Source organism: Lygodium microphyllum, chromosome 29 (genome assembly GCF_053477565.2).
Source record: "Lygodium microphyllum isolate KBCC chromosome 29, Lygodium_microphyllum_v1.1.10, whole genome shotgun sequence".
Classification (NCBI taxonomy): Eukaryota; Viridiplantae; Streptophyta; class Polypodiopsida; order Schizaeales; family Lygodiaceae; genus Lygodium; species Lygodium microphyllum.
In genome coordinates this window covers 114,462,416-114,472,880 of record NC_141163.1, presented here as the reverse complement: position 1 = coordinate 114,472,880, position 10,465 = coordinate 114,462,416, and the positions used below count along the sequence as shown (strand labels likewise).

At 41.4% G+C, this 10,465-nt stretch overlaps 1 protein-coding gene across 2 annotated transcripts in view; it reads right to left on the bottom strand.

Annotated features, from left to right (window-relative positions):
* Positions 1-614: 614 nt before the first annotated feature.
* The window catches only part of LOC148011056 (putative oxidoreductase At1g06690, chloroplastic), a 28,414-nt gene continuing 18,563 nt past the window's right edge, over positions 615-10,465 (bottom strand). For both annotated transcript variants that reach the window (XM_087672012.1, XM_087672011.1), the window contains exons 3-9: positions 1,911-2,092; positions 1,756-1,843; positions 1,589-1,674; positions 1,385-1,499; positions 1,144-1,291; positions 1,007-1,052; positions 615-917 (exon numbers count right to left, since the gene is read on the bottom strand). In XM_087672012.1, coding sequence (XP_087528138.1) covers positions 807-917; positions 1,007-1,052; positions 1,144-1,291; positions 1,385-1,499; positions 1,589-1,674; positions 1,756-1,843; positions 1,911-2,092 — 776 coding nt within the window. In that variant the 3' untranslated portion in view covers positions 615-806. The remainder of the gene's footprint in view (positions 918-1,006; positions 1,053-1,143; positions 1,292-1,384; positions 1,500-1,588; positions 1,675-1,755; positions 1,844-1,910; positions 2,093-10,465) is intronic.

The window sequence follows — 10,465 nt, the reverse complement described above, 5'->3', positions numbered from 1 at the left end:
CCATTACATAGCTTAGTGTTGGCATACATAACATCCTTTCTCTCTTATTGTGCATATATGATGGATTCAGATTGACACTTCTTGTGCACGTTGCACACTCATATAATGGCCATTTGATGTGTCCAAAACCCTCATAAGGAATCTTTGCAATGTGATTCAAGCCAAACTACAATGCTTTCGCTTTTCAATTGGATTATTGAATTTGACAATTTAAATGAGTGCTTAAGCTTGAGAAGAAAAAAGTAAATGTGTAGTAAGCTTGACACCACAACCAAGAGCTTAAAGATTTAGCAATAAAATAGATTTAAACTTCTCTAATGAGATTTAGTAAGTGAAAACAAAACTAATTTACAATCTAACTAGGACAAGTCAAAACTTACGACATAACCAATTGGCTCTATCCTGCTCTAATTTGTCAGGGAGAAGGCATTCTAAACCACTTCACCTGCAAGCTTGCAACGCCTCATGACTAGCTGCATGTGGCAGATGAGCTGTGTTTAAGTCCACCTAGTATGCTTTACTATGAATAAGTGACTTTGACACTAGTAAATATCTTACAGATAATATAGTATGTTCGAGTCCTGTTGGCTTTTCCTTCAAAAGACCCTTGCCGAAGCAGTAAGACCACTTTAAACATATTTAACGAGGCACATCCGTATCCTTCAGAAAAATCCTATACATGAAAGGTTTCCAGAATCACACTTACAAGGGTAAAAACATTGCATAGCTACTAAGAATAACAGATATTGTACATCTATACAGATAAGACCCAGTCCATCTCTATGTGTGCTAGCCAGAGAACTAATTTAACCATGCTGCCACATCCAGTTACTCTTCCCAACAAACCCCAACTTATCAAGTGCTTCCACCTCTTCATCTGACAAGCTCCATCCTAGAGCACCTGCATTCTGTTCTGCCTGCAGGGTGTATGATCATTGGTATGTTAAAATATACTACCATATGGTTAAAAACTGGTGGCGAGCAGTCAGGTTAAACATCTATCTACCTGCTTTGCATTTTTGGCTCCTGGAATCGGGATTGAGCCTTTGCATCTGCACATTCAAAGAATCAAGTATCAAGTATGTGGGATGAGCTACGTTACTTGAAATCAAAGCTCACAGACACACTCAGAAGTTCACTTACATGCACCAGTTCAGAGCAACTTGACTAACAGTTTTGCCATGCTCAGCTGCAATGCTTCTCAGTTTTTCCAAAAGGGGTTCAATTTGTTCAATGGGCACATTACCAAACCTCCTGTTGTCAGGAGGTGGATTTGACACAGAATATTTACCTGAAATAACCACCCCATCAACCATCATGAATGTGTCACTTTGCACTTACATTCAGTTCTAGAGATTAGGCTATATCATACGATGTATCTTACCAGTAAGTCTACCCATGCCAAGAGGCGAGTATGCTAGTACTTCAACACCGAGCTGAGCACAAGTCGCCATTAAACCATCAATGCTAGGTTTCATCCTCAACAATGAGAACTCCACCTGCTCTAGCACCAAAACTGTTGAGTCACAGGTTCCTATCATAATCTTACACACATGAATGAGTCACATTAACGTCTAGAAGTCACTACCTGATTGGATGTAAGAGACACATTCCTCTCTGCCAGAACTCTGTGAGCACGTTTGAGCTCCTCCTCGTTGAAGTTTGATACTCCTACTGAAATAATGAAAGCATAAGTTGTTAGCAGTGAAATGAAAGGCATGTATACTAGCAGCTTTGTGATTGAAATGTTGGCACCTGCTCTTGTAAGTCCCGCATCATAAGCATCTGCGAGTCCATGGCTGAGGTGTTCAATGGACCTAATGGACAGTGCTGGTCCATGAATCTGCAGCAGGTATGGTTTCAAATCCATATGAAGGATGAAAAGCACTGCCACAATGCTGTTAATATACCTGAAATAAGTCAACTTTTTCCATTTGAAGCCTTAACAAGCTTTCTCGCAATGATTTTACTAGCTCCTTCCTGCAATTGAGGTGCCATGGCATAGGGCAATACTTGGTAGCCACCAGAATGTCACTCCTTTCCTCTGCACTCAGGTTCTTCAAGAATTTTCCTACCAGTTTTTCCGATTCACCTATTGACAAAGGAAGCACTAATTTAGTCATATCATCTTATTTGTAAGATGTTCTGTCTGTCCATCTGTCCTTTCCTAAAAGAAATGTTTTAAAAGCTTTGTTGAAGAACTAAAAGACAAATTGGATCAAGATTTTAAACAGTATGCCTCTTGCATAACAAACAAACTGTAAACCTTTATGCAAACTGGATAAATATTTTAAACAGTAAGCCTCTTGCAAAACAAACGAACTGTAAACCTTTATCCAAAAGGCTTTAAAAAGATATATGTGTAATTTGGGCACATGCAATCTCCAACATAGCAAGGCTTTGACCATTCCCTACCATTGGTAGGGAATAAATATATTCTTCCTTCCTTAGAAAGGGTTCCACCTGTGGCTCTCTGTGTGTTCGTGTCACTATGTTCAGGTTGTACAGTGTGTGTGTGCTATTCTCCAATCTGGACCAGCTGAGTTCACAATGGTTGTGTGCAAGTTGCACTTACTGTGTATACTATCAACCACCATTTCCTTCAGCTGATGTTATAAATGCTTGTCCGGAATTTCTTGATGATGTGCCCAATTGATTCACTTGAGGCTGCCAGGTTGGAAAGACCCTTCACTAACAATCAATTAGATGATGCATAAAAAACAAAAGAAATCTATATGGCCTCTTGGGGGAATGAGATGAAACGCATTCTATTGATGATAAATTATGCATGGCAGTATCAGCATCGACCAGAGAAATGAAACATATCCTTAGATTGGCTCCAAAAAAGCAATTGTATGAAAAGTGGGGATATATTGCATGCAAGACCGCATCCTAGGCAATATGGGTTTGTGCCTGGATGGCAGAATAATGATAATATCACAAATGCCCTTATTTCTATTGAGAACATTAAATATACTCATCAAGATGTGTTGATCATGCAAGTGGATGTGGCAAGCCACATGTCCTCCTTAGATTCGCTCCAAAAAAGTAATTGTATGAAAAGTGAGGATATCTTGCATGCAAGACTGCATCCTAGGCAATATGGGTTTGTGCCTGGATGGCAGATTGATGATAACATCGCAAATGCCCTTATTTCTATTGAGAACATTAAATATACTCATCAAGATGTGTTGATCGTGCAAGTGGATGTGGCAAGCCACAAACGAATTAGATGCAGAGCAATAGGACTTATATCTCATACTATCCTGAAACTAGGCTTTGGAATAAATTAGTCCGTCATTTACTGGCTGTATTGAGGATTTATTGATGCTTTAGACGTTCGGCAGATCTACAACACAAAGATGTCCATCAAGTGCTTTGCTGTATGCCATTTGCCACTCACCTGTTGTTGCTATATATGGACAAACCCACAAATGCACAAAGGTTACATGGGCTGCATTTACAAGTGCAAAGCCTTTCCTTGCCCAACCCTATGATGAGGATTCTTTTTTATGCCTAAAAATGACCCCCGTGATGTTCAAATTCTGATGGATACATTATCTGCCTTTGGATTAGCAGCATGGCTATGTAAGGTAATGCTAGTAATGCTAGGGCAAACAAAGAGAAACACACAGCATATGACAAACGATAAGGACAATTCGATCAATGCTCAATATAGGAGAGCGTGTATAAAAATAAGTCTGGCACACAGAGGCCTCAAGCCTCCATGACTCAGGGATCAGTGCAGAGGTGAGCTAAGAGATGTCAGAGATCCCGAGAACACCTCCAAGGGAGTCTTTGTATGGGAGACATATCCCAAATGCAGCAACAGTCACTAGTATGATGCCAAGAGTGTGTTGTCCAGCTGCATAATTATGCAAAAACAGAAAATTGCGACAATGTGCAGGCTGGAACAATGAACCTCTGTGAGCAATCGATGCAGGCAGTGGTCCTCCAAGGATGAAAATGTAACCTGATGAGGCCTCCAGACATCATGAATGGACCCAAGCAGGCTGGCAATGACAATGGCAGGCTGAGGGTGGTCACTGTGCAAGGTGGCTGTAAAACACAACAGGGGAGAGTTGATGATGGCAGGCTGAGGGAGGAGAGATGATATCAATGAAGGGCTGAAAAGGGGCAAACAAAGAAGGATCGAGAATGAGGTCACCCACAACTTCCTTTTAGAGGGATTTTTTGGCCTTTTGTCCTTCCACAAATAGACAAACATTTATTCGTTGATTAAATCTTTTTGGGGATGTTCTTTAAGAGTTAAATTAGGCCACAATTCATTAAATTTGAGAACAAGGCCTTTATTTTTTCTTTCTCAACACCCCTTCCCAAGTCAAAAAGGAGCCCGAGGGGGCACATCATAATTCCATCCTCCAAGGGGTATTAATGAGGAGAGAAGGATTCCAATTTTCCTTGTTTTAAGGAAGAGAGAGGGGAGGCTAAAAGGCCCAAAAGAGAGTTCATTTTTTTCCTAATGCTCTCTCTTTTTTTTTTCCGTAATGAGTATTTGTATCCTATTGAGCAATTACAATGTACAAAATGTTAGATGACTAGCAGAGTACGAAAGTCATTGCAATGAAGTAGTAGAAATTGTCATATGCCAAGGAACCAGATCCTCCCTGGAAAGAAGATCAGTGTGCTGAATAAGATCTAGTTACCAATGTAGGAGACCTTTCAGCTTTGCAAGGTGTTGTCTGTGAATGCCAGATGTGGAATAAAAAACAAAAGCATTCCAAGTTATCCAATTATGCCAACATCCCCAGAACGAAAGAAATGAAACAGAATCTTCATATGTGGTTACGAGAGGGTGGGGTATTTGGGCCGAGCAAAGACCCAATCAAAGGGACGCAGCAACATGCCAATCATCGCCGTCCAAATATCAAGCAAAGGGTCAAAATTAGCGGTGCCAATTTGCAAGTGCCGCAGCAAGAGGAAGTCCACCAACGATGACATGCCAAAGGAGGACTTTACATTTGTATGAAGTATTGTTGATTCAAACCTCCATGACAATCATTTTCCACCAATCTTGAGATTTATACAAGCCCCAAACAATATTGCCCTTGGTGATCACCCAATGGTGGTCCTTAATCATAAGGTGATACACTTGATTAGCTGAAGCCTTTTCCAACTAGAGTCGACCTACAAAGTCCCAATCCTGCCATGGAAGATCGGAATCGAGAGCAAGGAAGGGCTCTCTGGGTTGGAGTGCCATCAAAAGCTGGTTCCACAAGTCCCTATATCCTTGAGGGATCCGAAAAAACCTCCTGGTAGTGTGGAAAGATATCAACCCCTTGCAACTCACCAAAGTGGCATAAAAAATAGAAGGACAATCGTCTTGCTTTCCATCCCATAAAATCAATTTGGATACCACTCATCAAACTAGCAACATAGGCTTCGAAAAATTCATTAGTCTAGCCATTTCATCCTAGACTTTTATCCTCACACGCATGCAAAAACACATCCATGACCTCTTTCTCACAAATCTCTCTCTCCAAATCATCATGCATATTTCGCAACACCTGATCCTTGACCAATGCATAGAAAGCCAAGTGAGCTTGGATGGTCTGCTGAGTAGAGGGAGATGAAGAGCCAAGAAGATCGAGGAAGTACTCGCTATACATATGCACAATGGATTGCGGATTCGTAACCATTTGGCCTTGCGAATGCTAGAGTCGAACCATATTCTCTAGAGTAGGAGAGGCATGCAAGCCTTCAAAAAAATTATGTAACTAACATGAAGTATCTTGTAAATTCTTAGTCAAGCTTTGCAACTTGGCTTGCTAGAACAATCTTAACCGGAATTGCTAGATGAGATTTGTCAAATTTGTAGCTAATGGTAGACTGTAGTAGAAACGGATCATCTCGAGAATCAAGTAGTAAAGAGCGGGCTAGCACTGCTTCAGCCACTTGCCAACATTGCCTGCAAAGAGAAGCATGAAGGATACCATAATGCCCAGCAACCCTCTGCACATTATGGAGCAATTCCTCAAAAGAGTCAATGTCCCTAGAGTGGAAATCAAGTAAAAACATGTCAACCAGCTGCCCCATATAACCATTAAAGACTAGATGCTTCAAATAAGATGAGTTCAAGCACAATGGGAGCCATTCAAAAAATTGGCAAAAGGGGTGACAGTGTGTGCAAGCATGTCAAACTGCAAAGGGAAATTATCCAACAAAGCATATTGTTGCAGCACTCGCATGTCCAAAATCTCACGTAGAAAGGCATCAGCATCCATAACATACATGTGATCCAAGCAAGACCATGTGCCAGAATACTGTGTTGATTGAAAAGTAAAACCTAAATCCGATGGATGGAGCTAGGACGACCACATATCCTGCTTGAAAACAATAATTTCAAAATTATGACACGCATGGCTCTCATGTGCATCCATCATCGAGTGCTCAAAAGTAGACTGGGAATGATAACACACATATTGAAGTCTCCCATCAGCAATCCTGGTCTACCAAGAGACAAAACAAGCTTCCAAATGGTCCCACAAACCCCATCTAAACGAAGAATCATTCGGTGCATAAAGGCCTACCAGCAATAAAACCTTCCCTTCGAATAGGATTTCAATAACTAGAATGTGACCATGCACAGCATTCTTGACAAGAATTGACTGAAATTTTTCATGCAGGACCATAAGCACACTTGAATAGCATTGTGCTAAACCCCCTGCATAAAACAAACAGTGTCCATGGCAATCCATGATCTTCCCGTCTTCACCATGGCTTTTATGCTCAAAAGCGCATAACACATCCCATTGATTATCATGTAAGACATGCCACATATCATGCTCCTTACTACATGAACAAATGCCACGCACATTCCAAGTGGCAAGCCTCAGAAATCATAAAAAAAGGGGTTTAATGTCAAGGCTGAATTTGCCTCAACTGCACTTTTTCAGCTAAAAGGTTAAGAGTGCCCTCATCAAGAAAATCAGCTAACACTGCAAACGAATTTAAATCCCTATCTTCCAAAGTCTCCAAAGTGGAGGGATCATTTCTCTACTATGGAGCAACCCTTGGATATCAACGATCCCAAGGGGTGATCACTTTACCCATAGATCAAATGCAAGCCAAGCAAGAGGTTCTCATGAACGGTCCACAAAGGCCTCTAGAGCAGAAGTTTTCCAAGGGCCCATCGAAAGCATGTGAGTAGTGGGTATAGATGACGACTTATCCTTGCACCGCACATAAGTGCATAAGTGATCTTGTAAAGTGCTAGGTACAACTATTGCCAATCCCACGTTAGATTGTTTACCTCTTCCGGCGCACGAACATCAACCCTATCTTGGTTATGGGAATTCAATGGCTGCATAGGTTGTTTCTGTTTCTCCACATTAGTCTTCACAAGGACTTCATGTGCTCAAGGGTCATCATACATAGAGCATCATTGACTAGGGGAGTCTATCCCCTGCCATCCACGGTAGTAGATTTCTTTGGGCATTGGCATTCAGCCATAAAATGCCCCAGTTGTCCACATGAAAAACAATCCCCAGCACCCCATTTCAAATGATAATGCAATGAAGGCATTCTAGGATAATTTAAGCATAGTCAATTGGGCCTTTTGCGCAAGGTATCCCACAACATGCACATGCGGTTGCAGTTGGTAGTCCGCAAGCTATGGGAAACCAAAACCATGCCAATCTCCCCCTTAGCATACTTAAGCAAAGGCCAATAGATTGTAGGACAGCATTCAACTTCAACCCACACTGGGCATTCCTACTAGAGCAAACATTGGAAGTTTGTCAATGAACTCCAAGCCACAATATAAACCAAGCATCTATCAAAGAACATTGAAACTCTAGAAAAAAAATCATCTTGAGCACTTGTCATTTGAGCAATACCTCATATTCTACAAACCCTAAGTGGCCAAATCTCGCAGAAGCCTCACAATTGGTGTTGGCAAGATTCCCTAATGCTCTCTCTCTCTCTCTCATGTAATGGGTAATTTATATTATATCTAATAACAAAAGGCATACAAAAGTCACATGACATGAAAAATACAAAAAGTCACGACAAAGAACTAGAAGATATTGCTGTATGCCAAGGAGCTAAATCCTCCCTAGGGCAAAGATCAGCATGTTGCACAAGATCTAACTGCCAATGTAGAAAACCCTTGAGTTTGTCCTCTCTCTCTCTCTCTCTCTCTCTCTCTCTCCAAACAATAATAGTATTAATTATAGCAAAAGCACAAGAGTATAAGAGTCACAAAAAGGTAAAGAGATCGCAAAACAGCTAAGAAAACTAACATATGGCAAAAGACTAAATCCTCCCAAAAGAAAAGGTCTACATTCTAAATAAGATCCAGGTACCAATGGAGAAGACCTTTCAATCTAGTGACATGACATTGTACACCAAAACTACAATAAAAATTAAAGGTATTCCTAGTAACCCAGTTATGCCAACAACCCCAAAATCTAAGAAATTTGAGCTTTATCTTCATGTGCAGTTATGTAGGAGTAGAAAAATTTTACCTTGCCAAATACCCAATCAAAAAGATGCATAAGAGATACCACAACTTTTCACCAAATGTAGATAGAAGAGATCAAATATTCCTAGGCAATGGACAAGAGATAAACTTCCGCCAAGACTCCACATTGGCAGTGCAAAAGAAGCAAGTGCCATTAGAAATATGCCTTCTAGAGAGGGCCAAAGCAAGGAATCAACCACTAATCAATATTCTCCAAAGAAAAACCTTGCATTTGAATGGAGTTTTATTAATCCCTCCTTCCAAAATCATCAATTTCTACCATGACCTAATTTTGAATGGAGTTTTATTAATCCATCCTTCCAAAATCGTTTTCCACCATGACTTGCTTTTGTGAAGGCCCAAAACAAAATTAGCTTTAGTTGCTAACAAGTGGGGATCCCTAACAAGCAAGTGATAGATGTGATTAACAAAAGCACCCTCCAAACACAGCCGGCTAGCAATTCTCCGATTCCACCAAGGAAGATCTAGGGAAAGGTTGCCAATCCTGCAAATGTATGGAAAGCATATCCCACAAGCCACAATATCCGCGAGGGATCCAAAAAACCTGATGAATAGTGAGAAAGGACAAGAGGACACCTCTTATCAATAGTGTAACATCAGCAATAGAAACAATTTTCAATCATGTTATCAAATTGAACCTAATCATCTTGTTTTTCTTCCCACGAGACCAACTTGGAAACCGCCAACAATTCAGCTTGCAATCGATCACATTCATGGTGGATAATCCACAAGTAGAAGAGTTTATCAAAATGGCTTGCCTTTTTGCAACGTTGACAGAACATATTCCTCTTCAATATGCTACCATCTTCACTTAAGACCTAATGAGAAACCACTCTACTCTGTCACAGTGCAGCAATGCGGAAGCGTAGGACAAAGACTGAGAGAGAGTGAACACAGAGAGAAGAGAGAAAGAGAAAAGGAGACATTGTAAACGCAGAAAATCTGCAGTGTAGTATGCTGTATAAGGGTGCAGAAATATACACGGGGGCAGAGGAAATATCTATGTATGTCTCCGACTTGATGACCTCGATCTCCGTCAGCCCGAGCACAATCTGTCTCAGCCAACAAATCTCAAGATTAGAATCTGAAGTAAATAGATGGGAGAGTGTGCCACAACCTGACTATAAATAGCCAGGAAATAAAGTCCACATCGCCAGCCCAATCCGAGTCACTCCAACCTGCAAGAACCAGATCGGAAGCACGCAGCCTGCCAATGCACCTGTTTGAGTTCAGTCATGAACCTTGCCAAAAGACCCACAGCAAAACAAAGATCAACACGAGTGTTGGGAAGCCAAATCAAGGATCCAATCAACTGACGGTAGCGTGAAGCATCCATCACGGGAGAATCTGAGTGTGAAGTGGCCTTCCAATTCGGATCCATAGTAGTAATGGGCCGATAAGTCTCCATCTCAAAAGTCACCAAGAGCTCCTAAATGTACCTCTGCTGAGAGATGAAAATCCCCCTCTGAGAATGATAAATCTCGTGACCCAAGAAAAAATGAAGCCCCAAATCCGTCATCTCGAATGCCATGCATGATCCCCTGTCAGAATCAAATCATCAACATACGACACAAACAACACATGACCAACCTCGGAAGCGTACACATAAAGCTGCAGATCAGCCGTGGAGCGCCGATATCCCAACTTCGACTAAAGAAACGAGTCAATCTTCTCGTTCCATGCACGCAGAGCCTGCTTGAGGCCATACAAGGCCTTCGTCAACCTGTAAACTTTCCCATCCGAGGATCCAAAGCCAGGAGGTTGCTCAGCATAGATCTCCTCTTGCAAGTCACCATTCAGAAAGGCCAACTTCACATCCAACTGAGAGACAAGCCATCTCCTATGGCCAGCCAAGGCAAGAACAACTCGAATAGTCGCCATACGAGCAATGGGGACAAAAGTATCATGGAAATCAATGCCTGGGCTTTAGCAACAAGGCGAACCTTGTGCTTGTCCAAA